This window comes from Solea senegalensis, linkage group LG20, assembly GCF_019176455.1.
Source record: "Solea senegalensis isolate Sse05_10M linkage group LG20, IFAPA_SoseM_1, whole genome shotgun sequence".
NCBI classification, from domain to species: domain Eukaryota; kingdom Metazoa; phylum Chordata; class Actinopteri; order Pleuronectiformes; family Soleidae; genus Solea; species Solea senegalensis.
In genome coordinates this window covers 8,741,288-8,766,506 of record NC_058039.1, presented here as the reverse complement: position 1 = coordinate 8,766,506, position 25,219 = coordinate 8,741,288, and the positions used below count along the sequence as shown (strand labels likewise).

Sequence of the window (25,219 nt, the reverse complement as noted above, 5' to 3'; positions counted from 1 at the left end):
ATCTCAGCTGCACACCCACTCTGTTGCTTTAGTTTAAAGAATGTAATGCTTGGTCCCAGTGTGGACTTAAAGTTAAAGAATAACCTAATTTGAGGAATACATACTCAAAATTCATTGAAACATTTCATAGATGAAATATTAAACTCAGGAATGCAAGGTTAAGGTCACCCACGGCCATAGATCTGCTCTCACTCACACACCGTTAGACAAACTGCACAACTGGTATTTTTCACTGACAGAAGCTGTTTGCTTAATATGGCTAATTTTACAGACCTGCAATTTTGCACACTTCAAACAGCACTGTCCCTCTCTGTGGCAGATGTGCAGCCAGGTGTGTTGGTGGGACACAGAGGCACAAACACATAAAGAAATCACAGACTAATTTAAGGCAGGAGAAGGCAGTTTTGTGCTGAAAAACAATGTATACTGTACAAACAGTATTATTATGCGACAAAAAAAAACATTGGTCTTTCACCAGTCAATGTTATTGAGTTGTACTGGAAAATTTAGTACTGCAAAATTATGTCGACACAGCAGATCCTTGGAAATACACATCCTACCCAGCCTCTTCTCCCTGAACGCTCACCAGTCTCTCCACGCTGGCTGATCCCAAACATTCCTGAAAACCACACACCTTGTCTAAAATAAATCTAAATTCTAAAACATTTTTTCCACATAACTTCGCCCTCTATAAATGCAAAATACAACCCGAGCCATTTTGGAAAGACTTTATTGTGCCGCACAGGTGAACACTAACGTGGTAATGCATTTAGTGCACACAATACACAAGACAGGAAAACAATTGCACGGGTAAACAGGGAGAAAAAAAAAAAAAAACAAAGAATAAAAAGGTATGTCATTTACACATCTGATCGGATCATAAATAAAGTCTACATGTCGACTAAGTGGTTTACATACATTTTACATAAAATACACAACTTATGAGTGGATGTGTGATGCAGCTGTGTTTAGAGGTGTAGTTGGAGAGAAGTGTTTGGCTCATTTTCTATGGATAGGAGTTTGCAAAAAAAGTATTGAGCAACAACTGTGTTACTAGTCCTATTTAAACCTTATGTTGAAAAGCTAATCCGTAATCTAAGCAAAATACATTTTGAAAACACACAAAAAAACAACATATCTCTGCACAATCAAAATGAAATGTTTCCAGCTTTGGTCAGAGTCCACTGTATCGTCCTCTGCATGAACAAACTCATTTGTCTGTTTTCACACGATGCTTCTCTTTCTCAAAACCATCTCACTGCTAGAATGATCTCAGCTGACAGACTTAAAATGGCTGAAGGATCATCTTGGTCCTAAGGTGCATGTAGGGAACACGGTCCACTAAGAGAGCTAAATATATCTCACGTTGATGCCACTCCTGTATAAATTAATGTTAATGATGCTAAATGCAGCTAGCAAATAAAAACATAAATAATCTCACATTGTTCTCTGGGTATTGTCAACGCTGGTGTGAATCCTAGGTCGGAGGTGCCCTACATGTTTCTTTACTACCACTGCTTATTTCAAAATGAAAACTTAAACCATACATTCAGTGAGAACATGTAATGAAACAACGTCTGATCTCCCTCCAGCACGCTGCACATTGTGCGTCCATCCAGACATTTTCGCTTTGCTTTTAAATCCATCTACTGATCCATGCCTTAAAAAGAGATCACAAGACCTGATAGTAATAAAGAATAAATATAGAATCCTTTTCAAGTTGCACTTGAATGACACACCGATGTAATTTAAGGTGAGGTGTAATAATACTCTATGTTTCTTTCTTTTTAAGTGAGGCTGTGTTTGAAAAGGATCAGAAAATCCCTCAACCCTGACATCACAAAGAGCTATGACACTGTAGCAACAACAAGCCCAGGGCTGAGAAGTTGGAACATGATCAATTCCCAGCGGAATATAAAGAAACATGCAGAACAGCTTATATGTAATCTGTGTGAGTTGGTGTTTTTTTTCAGCATTAGTGAGAAGTGGCTTCATATGAAATGCATCAAACTTAAGACTTATGTATGAATGTATGGACCTCCCCCTCCCAAAAAAAGATTTACAGCTGTGTACGAGCAGAAAATCAGCCACGTGATGCATGTGTTATGACAGTCACTAAATACAGTACATTTGTATTAAAATAAAACTTTAAAATATAACTGCAAAAACATCTTTAGCTCAAAATTGTAACAGTGTATACAAAACAAATGAAAGCAATTTAAGACAACTATACAAGAATGTCTTTTTTTTTCTTAGTGGTCTAAACAACTCTATTTCCTGTCTCTTGTTTCTTCTTACCCTCTGAAATGCTGGAAACTGGTTTTTCTTCTTTAATCTCTTAAATAAGATGGTCAGGGTCAGGAATGGCAGAATTCACGTCTCTCTTATTTTTATCTACCGTTTATTATCTTGGCAGAAAATAAATGAATTCACCTGGTGTCTTAGATAGAAGAAACATATCCACTGACACTTGTATTCTTTCAAAAGAAGGTCACGGTTTAACCTGTTACATTATTATGTCACAATTCTTGGCATTTGACGACTTCTAATTGTCAGTCACTGTCAGTTGACGTGTCAGTTGTCCAGAAATGTTGGTGATGTGACACTCGCGCATCAGCTCACGTTTCCAGTGATGGATTGGTCTCGTTTTTACTAGGATGTGTGCGCAACTGTTTTCCCTGCAGCTACTAACTCTAAACCAAGCGGTGACCATGTATGGCTGACAGGTGGACGTCACCAAGAGCATCTATGAGATGTTATTGCGTTACGAGGTTGAGCTGGGTGTGTGACACACTGAGGGGGTCTGATGTCTGCTAATCTGACTCTCAGATTTCCTGTTCTCTGTCCTACAGAAAGCTACAGAAAAGTAAAAGGTTCACATTGACACTTGAAAGCCTAAAAAGATCAGACTGAGCCTCATCTTGGGCCTTCACCTGATATTACTGAGGATTGTGGGATGTGTGGTTCTTTGGAACAGTTGGTACCTGAGGTGTTTTCACTGCAAGGAAACAAAAGCACTTTTGCTTGGTTTTTCCTTTGTTTTTTGGTGACATAAACCTTAAGTTCCTGGAGAAATTTGGAGAGGGCGCTCTCTTAAAATGGTTAAAATGGAGGAGAGGGGGAGTAATCCCCAGATTTAAGCAAGGTGAAAAAGGAGAACAATCGGGGGCTCTGTTGTTGGTTTTGTGGCTGTCCGAGCCATTTCAGTGGACAAGGGAAAATGATGATGCTTTCAGACTCTTGCTGTGATTCTCCTCTGGGGCAACACCCTACAATACGTGGGATAAAAACAACATCTGTTGTGTTTCTAAATGTGTCTGCGGCGATGGTGGTGATGATGTTTGTGCATGTCCTCCATCGCGATCCTGCCCCACACTCCAATTACAAATGCTTCAATCTCGCACTCATTCTCGCCGCGAGCGATGCGGAAGTAGCCGTTCTCTCCCCAGTTCTTCCCCCACGAGTTGGCAGCAATCTGGAACATAGATTGTGATTAGGTTTGACAGCTTTCACATTTTCTGATATGGTAAAAGGAACTTTTTAAAAGGATGATTTGACAGTGTCGCAAGTTCAAGTACATTTTTGTAAAAATGAGCTTACCCAATACTTTCTCGATGTCCCATCAAAGTTTTTATCCTCTCCCCACCTGGTGCAAAAAGTAGAAAATGTGGTTACTCAACAGCTGTGTCAGAGTTACAGGGCTACGGATAAAAGGTGAATGTGTGCATGATTTCCAACAAACATGCTGTCTGAACATTTCTATGGAATGTGATCACTTGGAAGCACTTGGTATTATTAATAAAGAAACCAGGAAGGGGTTTAAAGTAGTGTTTAAGTGTGTGTGGGGGGGGAGTTATGTTTCATCAAGTTAAAAAACATCCTGAAAACAGAGTATTTATGGCTGGACACCACCTAGTTCCACTCCTATGTCTATCCAATCCAAAGAACACGGAATTCCCCTTTTCCTCTGCTATTTCCATACTCACGGGAATCAGGAAGTAGACGGAAGGTTACGAGGAAGCAAACACACCCTGTGCCCCATCAATAGCATAGACAACACAACCAACCAGTGATGAAAAACACACAAACATGTCAGTCTGAACACAGACGCTTATCTTGTCCACCTCCCTTTTCCAGCAGCTTTGTTCTCAGGAAAAACCTGGCAAAGGCCCATGAATTTCCATCACGCTTTGCACTTTCATTTTAGCTTAGCCGCAAACAGTTTCTGGTAGCTATGATTAAAACATTCTCCCAAAGCTTATTCCCATCCTGTTTTTGCACTCTGAGCCTTTCATGTCCCAAGAGAGACCCAGTGTGGACCACTTGTTATCTTTTATAGAGGACAGGAATGCAGGGAAACAAAGTGGCAGGTCTCAGACTCAGCAGTCTACCACCACAGCCCTCATAGATAGTGCCAGCCTTCTATCAGCAAGTGACTTTATTAGGCCAGAGTTTCCATAACTGGAGACGCGACATAAACCACAGAGAGACACCTTAGAGACAGTTGTGTAATCATCACATTCCTAATTATAATCTGACAAAGACCGGAGAGATGTGATTTGTGTCACCTATAGCGTATATGTGTGTGTATGTAAATATCTGCATGCTTTCCTGTCTGTTTTTATTTTGACAGACAGATTTGTACCTCTGCTGAACTCTAATCAAGCCTCCAATCAGCTCACTTGCTCAGTCGGGGGACAATGATGGGCAGACTACTGTGCCCATGTGGCCCGCTTCACCCCACCGGCCCTCAACCAACCCCCTGACCTCTTCTCCAGGGCACTGATCCCTTCTTTCTGTCCGGTGCAGCCAGAGTCGGCAGCCCGGACAAAGACCTTTCCACCACAGTGGACCTCAATGCTCTTTCCACAAACTTTCCCAGGCCCTGGCTTAAAGGAACGTATCGCGATGGGATTTGGCCTATGTAGACATACGGATACTCGTGGCTGGCAGGTTAGCGCTTCACTCCATCTGTCCCCACACCAATGCCACTGTTCCATCCACATCCACTCACACAGTGACCGGTGATGAATCACAGACAGGTGTCAAAAAGCAGGATGCCTCCAGGGAAGCTGGGTATCCTCAGCGTTGCCTCACACCCGGCACATCTCCACGGTTTATTGAAAAAAAAGTCAGGGTGAGATGTAATTACAGTCCACAGAGTGGGATCCTGACATGCACAGCACCCCAACAAGACATCTCAGGGCAGGAATGTGATTTATACCGGCTAAAGACCGGTTGGTTGAATGTTTATCATTTACATGTCTATTCATGATGAAAGAAGACGTGCACACAAAAGGTACAGGAAAAGCTGAAGATCCCCCCCCCCCTCTCAACAGGTTATATTATGTCTTCATTTATGGCCAGTCAGACAAAACCAGAGAGACTGATTTTATCATAGTGCTGAAGTCAGCTGTCTGGAGGTTTTGTATTATTATTATTTCAGAGTCTGGGACAAGCTTTAACATCCATCCATCCATCCATCCATCAATGTGCAGTCAAATTCTCTCTCACACACATTCCTCAGCCTCCACAATGGACCCATTACAAGGTAGCTGCTTAGTTCACTGATTTGGAAAGTGGGACTAGTGAGCAGGAACATATCATTGACCTCACTTAAAAAAACAGCTGGGTGACTAACAGGCGGGTGTCCTGTGTTGAAAGTTATGACATTCTACAGGTCAGAACCTCCGGCTTCGTGCTGCTCTCCACACAGCACATAAAATCAGCCGCAAACAACCACCTGTCTGCCCGAATGAAAGCAAGAGTAGTCAGTAGCAGGACGGCTGGTCAGTAATAAGGCAGTCTGAGCGGCGATGAAGAGACGGATGGAGACAGCGAGAGGAGTCGTGGCAGGAGAGTGATGGAGACAGGGTGGGAAATGAGACAAAGAGGGTGGGGGAATGTAATCCAGGTGTGTCAGCCGTCTGCCCGCCTGCATATTTGTGGTCGCCATTCTTACTAGATAAAGGAGTCGAGGGCAGACGGAGGAGTGTAGCCAAAGGTGTGTCTGTGAGAGCAATAGACCTGGAGGGAAGCGTATCCACACGTACACTCTCGGCCCTCTTGTTCAAACACACGTGCAAACAAAGCTTTGAATTAGGACTAAGAGCAGCAGCTGCTTCAATTAAAATCTGATTCATCCTTAATAAATAAGATTTCTGCTGAAACGGTGACTGTTGAGCATGTAGCAGCAGTGAAACCAGACATGTGCTGGGAGGAGAGTGAGAAGTGTAAAGTTTGTGAGACACAGCACGTGGTTTTCCTGCCCGATTACTTAGACTGAAGAAAATCTTTCATCGTAAAAATCCCACCACTATCTCAAAACCCAGTGTGTTTATGTTGGGTCTAATCGGGTTTGTGCAAAGAGAACACGTCTACTCGTGGCCATGCTGTGATCACTGTAATATGTCAAAGGTTAAAACTGAGGCTTTTTGTCAGTACAGTATGTGCAACCATTCAAACAACCATAATATAAAGGCGTTATACAGTCTAAAGTGACACTGTATAGTGGTAACTTACCCAGTGATCCTGACTGAGTGTGTCCCATGTTTGCGGTACTGTGGAGGTTTAGTGAAGCTGACATCAGTGTGCTTGTAGATCCCACTCTTATAGACAAAGAAGTCCTCATGGACCTCCATAATCGCTGTAAGAACACACAGGCAGGGAGAATTAGTGAGCGGATGTAACACACACACACAATATGACATTCCACACAGTTGAATCTATTGTTAAAGGGGGAATTAAAAAAAATCGTAGTGTAATAATCAAAAAAAAAGTAATTGTGTGAGGGGTTTTTTCCATGCAGCTTTCATTTTCCTTCTTAAAAGGTAATATCCTTTTGGATATGAAGCTCAGAAAGTCCCTCTAAATCCCATGTTCGCGTCTGAGAAAATGAAACTTATAAAAATACACTGATGTACTAAAATACATGATGTCTAAAAAAAAGTCAGACACAAAAAAGGAAACTTGATGTGAAGCCAGCGATTCTTGCTAAAGAGACACACACACACACACACACACACACACACACCACATGAGACTGCTCTGATCGGACAATGGTCCAGATGGGCAGCAGACAGAGAGGCGGGCTTGTGAAGGAAAGGCAGATCAACTGCCCTGACATGTCGACCCATCTTTTCTGACTAACCAAATGAGGTCAAAGTTGAAAACCTGGGCAAAACCCTCAGAGTGATAAGGTCAAGCATGACATCATCCTAGGTCATATACCCAACATAAGGCTTTAAGTTGCACATATCTAGATTTGTGCGTCCCATGGGGGAAGCAGTAATGCACACTGAGAGCAAACATTAGCATTAATATACAATTTACAAGTGGATTTTCAAACAAGAAACACACGGAGGCATCACATTACCTTGCACAGGGCCATTATCCATGATCTCCTTCATAATCTCCTTTTGCTGAAAGACAAGACGGAAGGAAGAATTGATAGGCAGAGCAGAGAGAGATGGACAGAAAGATCGTTACATGTCAGGGAATTGGAAGGATGACAACAACACCCCCCACCCATGATGATAAAACTTAGATAACAAGATTCAGTGCAGGGCCCTCGACTCAGGCCTTAATGCTGGGCTTATTGACTTCACGAGACGTTGGGTGACAGAAAACAACAGACTATAATGATTTTGAGAGGCATTATCTGTAATTTAACCTGGATGGATGCAATAATAATAATGGAGTTGAACAATAATTACAAATATAAAAGGTCAGAAGTGCTGTCATGCAGTACTGTAGACTCGAAGAGGGTATTTTAAAAGTACCCATAAGAATCTTGTGGAAAATGTATAATCATTTAAAATAAAATAAAAATTTCGTACAATACATTTTACATTTACTTTTGACAAGGGCCTTGCTTCCGCTTGCTGGCTGTCAGGATGCGCAGCCATGTTTCTAAGCAGCCCGAAACCAAACCAGCCAGAGCATGCATTTTGCATTTTAAAGAAGAAGCTTAGTAAGAGTGGAGTTATTTGATATACTGTAAGAAGGTAAACATGTAAATCAAAATCCAGACACACTGATGCACTTGAAGTGATATCAATATCATGATTATTATTTATGATGTCTAAAGTGCAAAGTCTGAAAAATTGGTCTGATGAAATCACTGCCATGTTCATCCAATATCTTTCACCTGCCGGGACCATGAAAGCTGGCCAACACACAAGTGTGCGCGCTGTTGAGTACTTAATCCCACACATTCCACATCCTAAAGAAAGTACGTAGGAAGGGAGTGTGCATGAAACACTTCAGAGAAATGATTTCTACTGATTAAGTCCCAAAACTGTACAGTGATTTTATAGAAGCAACATGTTCACTGGAGCCTCGTCTTGAACTGATGCAGGATCGCCTTTTATGAGTTTGAGAGATGTTTGTGTGCATCTGCATTGTGTGTGTTTACATTGGTTGAGAGCCTGTAGGGCGGTGTGGACTGGTAGATTTCGTTGTGGTAGTTGACTGTGTTGGGACAACGCTGCGTGGCCTGTCTCTTCCCCCGCCCGACTAAGCGGCTTTGCATCATACATCGCCCCACCTCCGCTGGTGTTTGCTGAGGAGGTACGTACGGGTAACAGTCTTCTGTCACCACTCTGTGAACAGGGAGGAGAGGTGAGATGATCAACACAACATATTAGAACACAATAAAGTAAATAAAATGGCTTGCGTTGTTTGTTTAAAAGAAAGGCTTTACCCTCTGCGCCTGAGGTACCACCAGGCTCCGTCGACGCGCCCCCCTGCACAGCCTCCCTGGTTGCGTGTGTCACAGGAAATAAGATTTTGGGGAGACAGCTGAGGAGTCATGTGACCCATTGACTGGATGGAGATTCTGTCCGAGGCCACAGCTGGTGAACATAATTGGGTCTATTACAAACTATACAGGCCAAAACATATTTATGAACACATCTAATCATACGTTTCTTCTTTAAGTTCTAAAATGCAGGAAACTACACACCCATCAATTCTTTTCAGGTGACTGAACTTTGTCTCTGTCTGCACAGAGCATCTGTGTGTTTTTATGTTTCAGCATGTCTTGTAATAGTATCCCATGTTTTCCATACCATTCCCTACTATAATAAATCATGTTCCAGTCCTACCTGCAGTGGAGAAAGCCCACGAAGCAGCACAGTTGCCCTGGTCCAGCGGCTCGTGGATCTTCCCTGGCCACTTCTCTGCCGAGTTGAAGTAGGACGGCAGCTGGTCACTCTGTGGATCCATGTTCATCTAAGAGAAACACAGTAAGTCAAAGTCAGAGTGGTCTCATGATAGTCCTCGTCCTGACAGCTTAATCACTCCTGTGTTCCCTCTAGACTGTTCTAGAAAAACATACTAAAATAATACTTTGGAAAAACAGTTATCATAACTGACAGGTAAGAGAGAAATGATCTCTTATTCACTGATGATTAGGATTATTGAGCCCAGGAGGAATCTCTGATAATGGAACCTTTGATACAAAACCTTTAGACCATTTCATGTATAACTGACTATTTGCCCCAACAGTAGTCACAGGATTCAGAAGGGCCTTTGCCTCTATGGTGATAATTCTTAAATAGTACAAGGGTGTGGTCTATCAGGCACATATTTGTCTGATAGAGCACACTCATTCCGAGGTGCTTCCCGGATGCCAAACATGCTCAATCCATTAGTCTCCTCTCCAAGTCGTATGCTCTCCTAATCTTCCTGTAATGTGTGGAAACGCAGCACACGCCGCTGTGCAACTTCCTGCTCCTCTCACTCATTAAGAGGTTGGCTGCCTGAGCTGCATTCCTCTGATTAAACAGTGAGGTATTCAGGGAACAGATCACCACCTCATACATAACTCAGGAATGTACCACTGTTCACAAAGTTACAGTTGTGGAGGGTCCAGAGTCCAACAAATCAGACACCTGAAGGAGTGATAAAAGCTGCCGTGATACGGTACTGTAAGTGTCTGCGTGAATGGGGAAAAGTCATTTCCAGTTTTACGCCCCTTACGCAGGAGTCAGCAGACACACAGGAAACTAAAGAGAGAGAGAGAGAAATATTTATGAATGGGCTACAAGGCTCTGATCCAGCCCCTGCCACAGGTGGGGACACGCACACGGCGGAAGGAGGAGGAGAAGTTGAGAATTTACAGGTGGAAGAAGTCAAGGAATGCTGCATACGAGACGTAAAGAAGGAAGTGAGGAGGGATAGATGGAGAGATGAAGGGATGGGTGTGGAGCAGTGGTGGGGAGGTGCAGACTGAGGAGGACACTGCCACCATGAACCTCCATCTTCTCCCTGCATGGTGTTTTGGTTCCGTCTTATGTAATCTGTCTGGGTGAAATGTAAACAAAGACTGAGTGGCTGAGAGCAGACAGAGGTTCCAGACGGAAACGCCATCACATACCAGCATGCTACTATAATTAGGTAAAAAAAAAAAAAAATTTTTGATCAGCACTCCCTTGTTTGGTAATAGATCATAAAACCTGTCATCGACAAATCTCAGATTTAGAGGAAGCATGAAAAGCCACAACAAAACTAGTTTTCCACACTTACTCACACCCTGCACAACTATACTTCTCTCTTCTCTTTTTCTTGAGTTTCTGGCCGATGAAAAGCACAGAGTGTATATACGTGAAGAAATATTGACTAATATCAGTTAATATCAGTGTAAATTTTATTTTATTTTCATAGGGAATATCTTTAAAATATAAAAAAAGTTTATGGTGAAATCCAGGGTTAAAGGGGTGTAAGAGGTTATGCGACTAGCAACACATAAAGAAACATTTTATCTCTCTTGCCACCTCAGGGCAGATGTCAGATGTGGGGATTCATGACTGGACAAAAGGGAATTTGAGGAAAGAATGAAAGAGTATTGTTTCTGTGTCTTTGAGAATTTCATTTGGTCATTTGTTTGGTCAGTCAGGTCATGAAAACCCCAAATAAAGAAAATGAAGACAGTCCTGTACCTGCATCTCATTCATGTTCATGATAGTCTTGGAGGGTCTCTGCGTCCCCAGGCGGTACCGGATCCCTTCGTCCAGAGTCATGCCAGACAACTGACTGTAGTTAGCCGCCTTCCACCTGAAATGTGTCATAAAAGAACAACAAAACATTTGTATCCATATGTTGTGTTTACATGTGTGTGATTATGGGTTTGCTTCTTACCCATAGTTTCCTCTGTTGACTGCATGAATCATGTCCGGATCCATCAGACAGGCGTTCTGCTCACACTCCCATCGCCCTGTAGTCCCACAGGTACTGGAGAGACACACAGTAAAGACAGTGAGATGTGAGACCTTGAAATGTATCCGATGTATGAAGTCAGAAGCTAAGGTGGGAAGACCATCTCGGACAAATATGCCGAGGTTTCCCGGAATTCCCAAATAAGACATGAATTATGAAGAATTACAGTAAAGAGAAGGAAATGTTCGAGGGAACTTTCAGCCTTTTATGGCTGCAGAATGCACTTCTTTTTTTAGTGAGAGGGAATGAAGACGTGATAAAGATGAAAAAGCAGGATATTAGTGTTCAGATACTCTCGCTTTACTTGTACGTGGGTGTGTAACCTCCAAGTAATGTCCCTTTATCGTCCCCATAGAAAGGTTTGTTTTGTAGTTTTAAGACAGATGCAACCTTTAACAAATCATATAAAGAGAGAGATCTACCTTTTTCTGGCGCCACTGAATCTTAAACTCCCCTTAATCTGTGAGCATGTGCAATGCAGTGACATTAATGGTGGGGGAAAATCTCAATTGTCTTGTATGAGAAAATGACGAGGTCAGATGGAGGGATTTATATACGCTAGAAAAATGTGCGACAGAAACTTGACTCACTCGGATGAGTCACTGTCATTGATAACAACTGTGTGCACACGACTACAGTTCACCCCTCATCGATACTTCAGAGTAAATTATTTCAGCTGTTGCTCAATAAAAAGTGTAGTTTTATCAAAATATCCTTGTTTTTTTTTACAATGACCCTTTCTCAGAGGCAGCTGCATGGACAATCGAACATAACATAATTACTCATTTAATTTATACATTTGTAAAAGTCACATCTTATGTCAGTATTTATTCTAGAGAAATGTCTGTGAAGGAAGAAGAAATACCTTTTGTTTTAAGTTAAATGAGGAAACACTGCTCTCATGCCTGCACTATAGTCATTTGGCCTAGCTTAGCATAAACCCTAAAGACTGCTAGCCTGGCTCTGTCCAAAGGTAACAAACTATTTCAACCTCCCATTGTGTTTTGTTTTTTCAACACAAAAACTGAACTGTACCAATGACACGTTGGTTTGTTGCAGGATTCCGTTTTAGAGCTGATACTCGGCTTAAAGGCTGACCATTGTGCAACAAAATAAACTGCAAACGTTTTGACATTTGGCTTATTTTTAATATTCATTTGTGTTTTCATGTGGTTTCTCTTGTGTGACAAGAGTTGCTGAACCTACAGTATGTACTGAGTAAAGTAGAATATATTGTGTCATGATGATGCCAGTGTGATTTCCATCATTGTAAGAACTAACACAGAGAGAAAAAGAATGAGGGGTGTTTCCCATGCAGACTTGTATAGACTGTTATCTAAGTCTACTGTTCCTGAGAAATTATGTTTACTGATACAGAGTAGGGAACCTTTCCAGGAGGATCATTACACACACACACACACAGGTTCACGCAGCTATCCTTTTAAAGACTCTGCATTGACTTCCATTCATTTTGACGGCGGTATTATTATCGCTAACCATAACCAGTTAATGTCTAACCCTAACCTTAGCCTAACCACAATCTCATATATGAGCCCTTAACTCAACCAGTTTCTAAGAAATTACATGACATCCTGCCTCTTTATTACCAAGTTTTGGTCTCCATGAGGACTACTGGTCCTGACAAGGTCAGAGTTTACAACAGAAAGGGTCCTAAAGAGGTTACAAATACAAGTGTACACACACACACACACACACACACGCACACACACACACATAAAGATAAAATGGTCAAATTCCTTTTCGGTCACACTGCATCCTAGAGTCTGTATCACTTGTCAAACTGCCCACCTCCCTGCTGGGACACAAGGACAATGTTCAAGCTCACGCACACACGCACACACACACACCTACATGCACATTGTATAAACACAATAGCAGAGTTTAGACATGTGACTGTTTGTCCAGGGACTGGAACCTTTAAGTCTAATTTTTCTTGCAGAAGACTGTAAGATTGTTCTGACCTCCGGGACCTCAGTCGCTTCAGCCGCAGGAACAAAAAGGCATGCAGCTCAGTGACAGAGGGTCAAAACAAAACCGTAAATTCACACAGAAATAGAGCCGGGGGTCTCTCTCATGCATACACACAATGACAGACTTATGGAAACAAGAGGGATGAAATCCAAGATCTGACAGTGAGAAACCAAGTTTCACATCCCTGTCACATTCTTTGTGGAGACAGAGACCGTCTCGACTGAGGAGACAACACACACACACACACACACACACACACCTGCCAGGTCAGTGGAACAGAGCCATTTTTGTGTGCGCTCTAATCTGACATTATCTGCACCATCGACAGTGTAGAAAAAAGTCCAAGGTGGCGTTGTCTGAGGTCCAATCTGAAGTACGGTACAAGCAGGATGAAGCATAGCTGCTTCTGTAGGAGAGCGCTAGTGCGAGCAGGCGGTGCCACGTTTCAGATGATTTGGAGGAGATAAAGATGTTATCAGAATGCCAAAGGCCTCAGGGAGGAAAAGCAGGAGATCTCATTAAAACAACTACAACAGTCTGCCAAACTTATCATGACACTTATCTTCTCACACATGACTGCACATATGAGCATTTTTTATTTTTTTTCCTAATACCCCACTTATTTCTGTAATGATACTGTACAGAAAGATAACGTTTGTAATGATTGTGTAAAAGCTGCAGTGCATAACTTTCTGTGGTTTTTTTTTGTTGGTGAAATCACTACTCTGCATCTGTTTGGTCTTCGTGAACAGAAACATCCATCCATCCATACTCTACTGCTTTATCCTCTACATGAGGGTGGGGGGGGGACTGTACCAATCTCAGGTGGCATAGGGCAAAATACGAGAGTACACCCTGGACAGGCCATCAGTCCATCACAGGGCCACATATAGAGACAAACAACCATTCACACTTACACTCACACCTACGGTCAATTTAGAGTGTTCAATTTACCTAATCCCCAAATCTGCATGTTTTTGGACTGTGGGAGGAAACCAGAGAACCTGAACAAGACACACACACACACACACACACACACACACACACACACACACACACACACACACACACACACACACACACACGGAGAACATGCAAACTCCATGCAGAAAGGCCTTTGCTCCGACAGGGCAAGAGTGCTAACCACTTCACCCACCGTGTGGCCATTGAGCAGAAACAATGTAATATTATTGTACTCTGCATCATTCATCTTTTGTCTAAGCAGCAGCAACACAGGGGCACGGACAAGAAGAAGCAACTCCCTCTGGGTCTGGTCTTGTTGTGGCAAGGGGGGGGGGGTTCAGACCAACGATGACCCATCATCTAGTGCGGAGGAGAAACCCCAACGTGACAAGAATTTGACTCTACACACGATGCCATCTCCAGCATGACCCTAGACTCGTCAAGCAAGAGCAATAATGGAATGGAATGGATTTATTCTTAATAAAGAAGTGGTTTTTTAGCTGAATTTACTGAACTTTTTGTAGGTGATTCTTTGTGTTTTCAGTGATTCTCTAACCGTGTTTCGCTGTTGCCTCTGTCTGTCTTGAAATAACCACTACACTGAGAAATAGCACAGTACAGTGCGCGTGGGGGCTCCATCATTGCTAATGAGTGACTGGAGGGAGAAGAGGAAAAGCTGTCCATGGAATCAAAGCGGAAGGCTTGTCTTCCTCCTCCAGCCAGGGAGGACACACATCTGGGAAATGAATAAGTGAGGAGGAGTGGGTGCAGGAAAAGGGAGTGTTTGTCCCTGTGTGCCATAGTTGTGGTGCAATTTTTCAAGCGTCCATGTGTATTGCCTTAACAAGCCTGTGTGAGAGCGTACGCACAAAACACTCTTTTGTTTGGTGTAGAAAGGAGGAGTTAGCAGAAAAAATGCTTCTTCTTTTTTTACCAGGAACACTGGGGGTTATTTTTAAGCACAAAAGTCTTTCCTGAAGAAAAATGTGAGGCCTGCCATTCATCAACTTATCCTCGCCTATCTGCAAACCCATCACACCCTTTAGGTCAAACCCAACTGAGCTGTCTAATTAAAGAGTCAGACCTCAGCCCTGGACCAAACTGACACACCAGCTTCAGGAGATGAGCAGGATGCTTAAACAGGATCATTTGGAGATCAGTGAGGTCAGCCTGGTTTAAGTTGGACGTGTCAGGACAAACACTCACTCGCATGCAACTAAATATACAGCGGATGCACAAATAGATGTTACCTTTACATTAACACGCAAGTGTGCATGTTCACACACGTGTTCATGTACAGTGTCTTTGAGGAACATCTGATTACGCAGATGTGAGGAACCATAGAGGTGAGCACAGGTGAGGAATTCAGTTTTCCTTTTTTTTTCTGCCACCACTCTTATAACCTCCTCCATCTCTCCTCGTCCCAAGTACGTCAACAACTGTGCAATGTCTCGTTGACAGTTGTCCACTCAGAAAATTACACAAGGAGCCAAGGAGATACAAGCCAGCTCACTGAGTCACTGCAATCTTATCTAAAAAACTGCTTTTAGGACCTCTTCATTTAAGGTCAGGACCATAATATAATGAACAGTGGTTTGTTTAAAGGTCAGTAACCTTGAAGTGGACAAAATAATGGGACCCTGTTGAGATCTACTCAAGGAGTCAGGATGTTTCTCAGTTGGGATCATTTGGGAGTGATTGGCATAACATCACTATAGACAAACAAAGTAATTACAGTTACATTTCAGTAATTCTCTGCCTTTAAATATATAGTTGGTATGGTTTCAGGAACTCTCTCCTGTTCAGCATCTGCATAAGCTACAACAGTGTGACGAGCACACTGAAACTACAGCAGCAAAATGGAATTCAGCCATCATTCATTTTATTGGGTAGACCTGCACATTTGCTGCACACGTCAAAATGTGTGTGTGTGTGTGTGTGTGTGTGTGTGGCATGAACTTCATGTCATTATTAAAGTGAGATTACCCAAAATGTGAATCTAAAAATTGCTATATTGCCAGATTGAAAAAAAGACTAGTTATTGCTCCCTAAAGCCATTATTGTGTCTAGTAATAAAACCATCAGTTGTTTATTATTATAAACACATGGTGTACACACACACACACACACACACACAGCAACCTACTTGCTACAAGGCCACAGTGCTAGCCACATGCATCGTTCTGAACTGATGCACGTGAGGTCCAGTCCAGGTTGTATGGAGGTTAAGTGGACACTGAATTGTCCGTAGTTTTTGTTTTCATCTCTATATGTTGGCCCTGCCATGAACTGGATGTACCCACCTTTCGCCCCCTGTCAGCTGGGATTGGCATTCAGATCAATGTGTTTAAAAAAACATAATCCTCTGAGTCAATAGGAACTTTGACGAAATACGAAAATACAAGACATACAATTGAATTTGTTGTAATGTGCACTCATGGTGTCTTGGTCTGTGATCTCTTAATACTTAAAGGTGAAGTGTCAGATCCAGTACACTGACAGCACATGTGGGTAAACCGCTCATACGGAGGGAGGGGGAATGTTTTTTTGACTTTGAGCAACTTAAAGGGACATTGGAGGGAAAAGCCCAGGATTTAAGAGGTTAAGAGAAAGAAGTGTAGAAAGAAAGTAGTGTTTACATACCATAAATTGCAGTTTTCTTTGTATGTTTGCCCTGTAAAGAACCTGTTTCCATTTCTTTCGCAGCTGCCTGAGAGGAGACAAAGAGAAGGTTCTATAAGTCTCATGTGGATGAGTAACAAAGATCACAAATCTAATTTCACAAAAGTACACTCCCTCACAAATGATACAAACAGAGGCTGACCTACATATACAGCTTAATATACTTAATACAATGCAAACACAAAGGTTATAGTCCTTCAAATACTTCTACAATAAACCATCTTAAGAGTAACTTGTAGAGAGTGTGTGTGTGTGTGTGTGTGCGGTATGCCTGGGTCTGTGTACGAGTATACACAGAATATGTGAGGTCTAAGGAGTTCTGAGCTCTAGTAATCCAGGCTTGGAATGTGGTGTTAGCTTCTATCCCAGCTTCCCAGGCATGGGAATGCTTTACCCAGATTACGCTCAACTTTTCCTCTCCTCTGAGATGGAGGCACAGGGCGACAAAAGTGTGCAACGATCATAATTGAGCACCAAAAAAAACAGTAGTCAGCATCAGTGAGCTCCAGTGGGGGCGTTAAGTTCACTCTGCATTATCATAAACCACAAAATTAGCAAAGAGTGGCAACGTTTGAATAAATTCGTACAACGACGCTCGAGCTTTCAACCTCACCTGCTGACTTGGTGACAGGCTCACGTCCAAGTGTATCTACAAGCTGATTTACAGCAGCTGGGGCTGTCACAGTATGGATTTCATATAGAATTTACAGCTGGAAATCTGCAGCATGTGTATGTTCTGCTCACCTCTGGTGCAAGGATTTGAGCTGATGGTGTAATTTACGACTCTGAAGCCCATTTTCCCCACACAGCTGTCTCAACATGCCAATTACAACTCATTTAGTGCTTAGCTGCATTGTGGGACAAGTCAAACTTTTATGGAGAGGTAATTTATATACAGGAGACTGTTAAGCTGACAGTCAGCGATGTGATTTCGTGTTAATGGGTGGTTGTGACATTTTTTTTGACTGAGCACATTTTGTTTTCCTATATTTAACTCCAGTCCAGCTGTGACTGAACAGCAGCACGAAGCAAGAGGACTCACGTATTTTCTGCTCAGGTGTCAAAACCTTTGATTAGATCATGAGGTGCGTGTTGAACACACATTCGTGTGCACGGGTCCCACCTCATGATCCTTCCTGCCTTGTCACCCAGGGAACACATACCTGCACCGGCTGCCCCTCCACCCCCAACCCCGCCTTCATTGTCTGTCTGTCCCTCCCTCTGCATTGCCCGCATTCTTTCTCCTGACCTCCATTCATCCTTTCATCCCTCCCCCTGTCTGGGTTAATAAGAAGCCTAGTGTTCCCGTCTCTGTCCTCAGGTAGGTCTCTGCTGTCGCTGACACTTTTTACACCTCTGCACGGCTGGAATGTCACATGACACATGTGTGAGTCCAGAGTCCAGATAACTGAGCACTGAGACAAGCTGAAGGGGGGGAATATGGAAATGTGACGTTCTTGGCGATTGCACGAAAGAGGAGGGAATACGAAATGGCAAGTGCTTTCATAGCATAGTAGATTTCTTTTTTCCTAATGTAACAGGGTTAAGTTACTGCAGCATATTTTAACCTTCTGCAATTCATCACACACCTGATACTTATTTGATTTTTCCTTTTCATGTTATAATTACAAAATGTATGTAACGTTTTTTTATTGTTAAGTTTTACCCTGACACGGGAGTTTATGGTGTCATGTGGAACCTTTGTGATTTTGGGGCGCCCACCTGGTATTTAAGGGTGTGTCTCTGTGGGGGAGGTACGTGATGTGTGCTTGTGTTATTTCCATATTGTTGAGCATTGTCATGCACATATGGAGGTTTTCATGCTAAACTTGACACACTTGGACACATGTTTATTTTATAGATCATCATGGTCGCAATGGTGGCATGTTCAACTCCACCCCTGGCTGATTGTACTCAATTCCATTGTAAGTCGCTTTGGATAAAAGCATCTGCTAACTGACATGTAATGTAATGTAATGTATTTTTTTAAAAAGCAGATGTGTAATAATAATTCATTCTCAGGTCCTGCTGCTCTGCATAGTGGTCCAGTCACACATAGCTTGTAAGTGGGGTCTCTGTGTTACTGAATAAGCCTAAAATACAGACCTATACCACACACTTCTGTAAATCTCAGAGACGCACACATCTGCACTCATACTTACCAACAAAAGGTGGCGCCACGCCTAAACAGTGACCCCAGAAATCCGGGCAGCAGTCAGAGACAGTGCGGTTGCAGAACAGGTCACAGTAGCAGATGGTGTCCAGGTATGGCACCGTGCACTGGTCGTCTCTGCCCGGGCAGCAGCCTCCTCTCCTCTCGCAGTAGGAGCCAAATGGATCCCTGACGCCACCAACATGGAGGGGACTCGCAAGCTCCCTCTTGGTCCTCCTGGACAGGACTCTGTCTGCAGTAACTTCTGCCACCACCAGGAGCAGCACAGTAACAGTGAACAGGATGAGCTTCATGATGAATCTGGAAAAGGAAAGGGAACAGAAATGTATGCAAACGTGAATCTATTTAAGCTGTAAAAAAATAATTAAAATATGGAATAAAAGATGTTTGTCTTGTTTTCCAGAGACACAGTCAAAGTGCTTCACCAGGAGAAAGGTGAGTGAGGAGAGCAGGTTAATTATGGTGTGACTGCTGCCAACACACTTCCCACCTCAGGCTGTGTAATTCATATACACACACACTCATTTATTTGCTGGCATTCAAGCACACGGATACATTTGAATGCTCCAAAAAAGGCCCATGTGATCATTGGAGATCATCTGCTTACTTCTGCTAACCTTAACCAACTTTACCTTTCAGGATGCCAAGACAAACAGGAGCTAAATATGAAAATGGATGGAAAACAAGCACTTGAAATATGTTGCCTTTAAGAGAGGGTGAAAGGCTCGTTTTTCCAGGTGTCCTTTGCAGTACAAACTGGGATTTAATTCCTCTTCCACCATGTCTATTAGAATGGGATTTAATCCAGCTGAACTGTCATCACGCTGTGATTAAATGTTCTAAAACAGAATCACCAGTGCAGTTACTACCACAGGGAGGAGCCACTATCATCCAAGATTAGTAACGGAAATAAAGTAATGTCCTGCTGTCAGAGGTAATCTGTCACCCTCGAGGAAGTTGTCTGGGTGAATAGATATAGTCTACTCGTGTTGTAATGGACCCCGGAGACAATAAAGTTTATCTAAATGTCATGTTGGGGCTTGTGTGTGTGTGTGTGTGTGTGTGTATATATATAAATGATTGATTGTGATCTGCAGAATGTGCACTTTCTCAACCATTGTAGAACAAATTAAAGAAAGTGCATGTAATTTAATTTCAAGCATTTGAAGAAATATTCCTCCTAAAATGTTTTTGTCTCCTTGTCCTTGACTGGATCCTCAGATATAATATGACTGAGGCTGCAACAATTAGTCAGTCACTTACGCATTAGTTGATTTAAGGGTTTGATTAAATAAAAGCAAGTCGTTTGATTTCACATTTTAATGCTCCACGGTGTCCCCTGCTCCTATTGTATGATGCTATTGTATGATTCAATGTCCTAAGTTTGACTTTTTTCTTGTGTTGTCCTGCCCAACACAGTAGGTTCATCTCCCACACGCCCAGTGAGGCACCGATACAGTTCATCTATTGTTTCAGTCATCGCGCAATTTAATCTCAAACGTGTCACTATGTTGTGTAACACCTTCACTATTCAGGCTTAGCTTGGAGTGTGTGTGTGTGTGTGTGTGTGTGTGTTATAAAAGAGCCTCACAAAAGGTCAAAAAACCATCCCTATGCTTGTTAGTGTGAGTGTGTCTCTCTCATGTGAGTCAATGGGAGCTGGTCTTTGTGGGGCCGGACAAAGATGTGGGGTTGGCCCTCTGCTTACATAAATAGCATCATTAATTATCCAATCAGATCTCAGAGCACAATAGACACGGGGGCTCCGGAAAAAGGTTCTTTGCTGTGCAGTTTTCTGCATGACTGCACCTTTCGCTCACATACACACAGACACACTAGCATGGGATGGGCTGGTCCACCTTTTTAACCCAAGTGTTATGTTGTGGCAGCAGTGCAATAAAAACACCAGTCTGCTCAACAAGCTGCTGGAGCCTTCAGGTCAAAGTGTGTGTGTGTAAAAAAAAAAAAAGCGATGACTCTAATGGTGCCTGCTGACAACTTTCTCCTGACGTGCTGCAAAAATCAATGTCATCATTTAAAAGTGAGTAAGTCATTTGATTGTGTTTGGCTCAGTTTTTAACTAAAGACTAAATAACTGATGAGTTTGTGTCAAACTATTTAGTAAAACTCATTATTTTTATTTCAAACACATCTAAAAAACTAAAATTCTAATTCAATACTTTTTATTATTATACTGATGTCTCAGCTTCTTTTTAGTCTAATGAAAGAAGGATTTAGCGACAGAGTGTCACTAAAGCCTCCATATGGCCATCACTGCTCTGGACAGCTGTGGCCAAACAAACTACTGATGCCACACACAGGAGAGATGTACACTCATGAACTGGTGTTAAGGCAGAAACACTGCAGATGGATATCTCCAAATAATAAGAAACTCAAACTCTATGCATATTGTAATTTGGGTGAGATGAACCTTTACACATTTGCCTATACATGTTTTATGACAACACTTTTTTTCACTTTCCTTCACTCCGCTGAACTTTGAGATATCACTGCACCACCCACCGGCAGAACATTCAGGAATCTTGGCTCAGTGTATCTGCATAAAAGCCCTTTCAGTTGCGTTTCCCCCTGTGTGAGACACAGTCCTTGACTTTTATCTGACCACTTCTATTTTTAAAAACACCCACCGGTCAGAGGCAGTGGACGACATTTATGACACACACACACACACATACAGGTGTCTAAAAAGGCCTTAACCACAACAGGGGGTTTAAGGGATTACTGGTGTTGGTGCAGCCACTCACTCACTCACTAGACCTTATTAAAAAGAAATCTCAGCAGCCGACTATAACTCAAACATGAATATTGTTCCATACAATTCCACACCCAGTTGGTAAATATGCTGCAACAGTCAAGACACGACAAACTCAAGTTCATCAAGTTCAGAACCTTTGCCTCATCAAAGACAAATGCAGAGAAAGAGAGAGAAAAAAGATCAGCAAACACAGAAAAATAAAGACATTTGAAAGAATCTGTGGTGTTCAGTTTGCACCTGCTTCAAATCTGGCACAAACAGAGAGCTGCTGACAAAAAAAGGAGAAAAGGGTGATTTACCACAAATTGAAAGAGAAATCCAGGTTGTGTAATCCGACAGAGGCTTGTTCGATGGACTTGTTCTCAGGTAGGAAAGTAATCTGCCTCCGTCTCACAGGATCTGCCCTGTCAGACTGTCTTCTCTTTATACAGGCGGTTGGTGAGGACAAACCACTCCTCCCCTGATGCCCCCCGCCCCCACCTCTACCCCCTTAACTGTGTCCCTGCTTCACTGCCTCCTGCTCCAGTCTGTGCTCACTCTCCCTCAGTCGTCCCTCCCTGTGACTCCCACAGGTTGTCCGTCTCTGTCTTTCCTCTCTTGTCAGAGTGGAACCACCAGTGTGAGTGTGTGACAACTTTTGTGTATTCACTCTGCTGCTCCTAATGCTTCTTCTCTTTCCACTGTCACTTTTGTTTTTAACTCACAGTGAGTTTCCTTTGCTCTATCTATGCATTTCCCCCTGCGTGGTCAACTCCACTTGTTGTGGACACTGTGGTTTGGAACCGCTGACCTCCTGTCCACCATCTAGTGGTCATGAGGTTGCATAACGTCACGTCAGACAGCCAGGGAATTCTCTCAGAGTCTGTGGAAGACCTCCCAGTTTCTAGAAACATACAAATGACTCTCTGGAGCTGAGGTTTTGTGTACTGTATGTACAAAATATTACGGATGTTTTCTTTCTGCACGAGCCATGTGTGGATCTCTATGACATCATCTGCCTCTGTTTTGTAACAAACAAAGACAGAATAGGAATATACAAAGGTTTTTCTTTCGTTTATTCATGAATTTATCAATTAACTATCGTGTAGTCTGTAAATATTAGTATCCACACTTGTTTCTCAAAGTGTGTAGGATTTGTTTAACCGTTTCAGGTCCTAAATATAGGGATTCATATGGGACTGACATGGTGGTCCCAAAAAGACACAGCTGCCCCACGGACCCGCCTGTTAGGGCTGATCAATAAACTGAAGGCTGAATCAATAACTGTAACACAGCAGGGTGTGAGACGAGGCTGGGGAGCGAGGGAAGACAGAAAAGCTTTCAAGGACAAAAGAAATGTGAAGAAACACAAAAATGTACTTAAGCTGCGTCTTCCAGCAGTAACTGATCAATGACGAGTATCTCATCAAAACACTCAACAAAAATGGCCGAAGACGCTGCCGTGAAACATACAGGCAGTTGTAACATAAAGATGAAGAAAATAAAAACTCAAAATAAACAAGCGTCAACAAACTTCATTCCCACCAGAACTTAGGGTTAATGCCTTAATTCCATCCGTCGTGATGTGAAATGCATCGGCGTGTGTCACCACAGGAGAGTCATGTGGAGCTGATGGGCTTAATTAGCATTGGAAACGGTTTAAATTTATGAATTCCACTCTACAGCTTAAAGTCAGATCAGATTAGGGAAAAAATAAATCCACTGTAAAAGATTTATGAACAATATTTGACTTCTCTTCACAGCCTGTGATCATATCAATGAATGAAATGCTATAGACCGGAATTCTTAAACGTCAGGAAAATATTTCTGCATTCAAAAGCTCTGCACTCTATTTTGATTGAAGACAAATGTGAGTTGAATATGCAATAAAGAAAAAAACTATTCTATTGCTAAATTTGATCCTGTAAAGTCTAATGTGGGGGAAAATCCCCAGACACTTAAATCTGTCATCTGCAAGACTCAGAAGAGTGAAATGAAAAGCTCCCAGACAGTTTCTGTCAGTAACGTGAACAAAGATGAGACGGATCTGAGTAGCGTGTTTCCCTTTTCAAAAAAAAAAACCCACTGTAATTACAGCTTCAACACTTCTTCCACAGCCTGCGGTAGCCCCTCGAGAAAGACAAGCACAGTAAAGTGTGTTTACACTCTGTTACTGTCTCCACCTACTCTATCATTTTTAACTGTTTTCCTGTGAATGATATTTACCTTCAAGTGAAGACTGATTCAGTTGTACTAATGTGTAAAGAATGCTGTTTCTCACAAATACTGGCAGCAAATGATTCACGTCTATCGGTATACGTCTGTGATGCTTTGTTGACGGTAAACGCTCAAGAGCTTGATTGTCCCCATGTGAAGAGTGTGTGTGTGTGTGCTTGTGTTTATATCTTTGTGAGGTCCAAAAAAAAAAAAATGTAAAAACCCTTTTCTTTGTGGGGACATTTAGTCTGGTCCTCGAAACTTTAAAGGGCTTTTTTCAAGGTTAAGACCTGATTTTAGGGTTATTGTTAGAATTAGGTTTAGGTTAGCATTAGGGTAAGGGTTAAGGTAAGGCACTTAGTTGTAATGGTTAAGGTTAAGCTTAGGCACTTAGTTGAGATGGTTATGCTTAGAGTAAGGGACTAGGCAAGGCACTGTCTATGATGTGTCTTCAAAAAAAAATATGAAAACAAGTGTGTGTGTTTGTGTACAAAACATGATACCCCCAATAAACATAAGTTCACAGTTTTCGAAAGTTAAACTTGCAGTTATTGGTTGTCAGGACTAATTATGAATTTTGTCCATAAATTCTGTAAACAACGGGGGGATGTTTATTATGAAGTTGCCATCTCCTGCCCCTAAAAAAAAAACTATTCCAAATAATCCACAAAGACCTAATAAATTAGTCAAATGTTGATTTAGTGCAACTGGCAAACTTGAAATGAGCACATGAGCATAATAAGTCCATAAGTGCATGCGTGCTTGACTAGATATTGTAAGTTTAAACAGCAACTCATAAGTTAAACAATAATACGTATTATCAAGTGGTGAGCACCCTCAGATTGGCCCTATTAAAGGAAATCACAAGACAAGGGAGTGTGTTTATGATTCATCCTACATTTTTCCGTGAAGACGAGGACAGTGAATCACCGGCTGTTACAAATACTGTACGTTTTGCAACACGTGTAGGTGGCGTGTTGCAAGAATCATGTCACTGTGTACATTTTATATGAGCTCACATAGGCCCCGACCAAGCCTGTGGTGACTCAGGCCTCAACAAGTCCTACACATGTTGCACTGTGACACTAATTTCTTCAACGCTGCAAAAAAACGGGGAAAAAAAAGGAAACAGATATCAGTGCTTCTGTTTGTGAGGTCATTTCCCGAAAATAGGCTGAACTGTGGAGGCTGAGGACACACATGGTAACAATAGAGTC

General features: G+C 42.2%; 1 protein-coding gene and 1 long non-coding RNA gene across 2 annotated transcripts; one reads left to right on the top strand and one right to left on the bottom strand.

The window, feature by feature from the left end:
* Positions 1 to 712: 712 nt before the first annotated feature.
* tinagl1 (tubulointerstitial nephritis antigen-like 1) lies at positions 713 to 22,236 on the bottom strand. The gene is made up of 12 exons (XM_044052900.1): positions 22,106 to 22,236; positions 19,020 to 19,330; positions 16,819 to 16,885; positions 11,143 to 11,235; positions 10,944 to 11,058; positions 9,108 to 9,234; positions 8,705 to 8,855; positions 8,417 to 8,603; positions 7,376 to 7,421; positions 6,523 to 6,646; positions 3,601 to 3,646; positions 713 to 3,475 (listed from the first exon to the last, which is right to left on the bottom strand). The coding sequence occupies exons 2-12, from the start codon at positions 19,321 to 19,323 to the stop codon at positions 3,308 to 3,310; spliced, it is 1,428 nt and encodes a 475-aa protein (XP_043908835.1). The 5' UTR covers positions 19,324 to 19,330; positions 22,106 to 22,236; the 3' UTR covers positions 713 to 3,307.
* Positions 19,227 to 20,029, top strand: LOC122786532. Its single transcript, XR_006362452.1, has 3 exons — positions 19,227 to 19,355; positions 19,434 to 19,465; positions 19,670 to 20,029. It is a non-coding gene; the product is annotated as an uncharacterized LOC122786532 (long non-coding RNA).
* Positions 22,237 to 25,219: the final 2,983 nt, after the last annotated feature.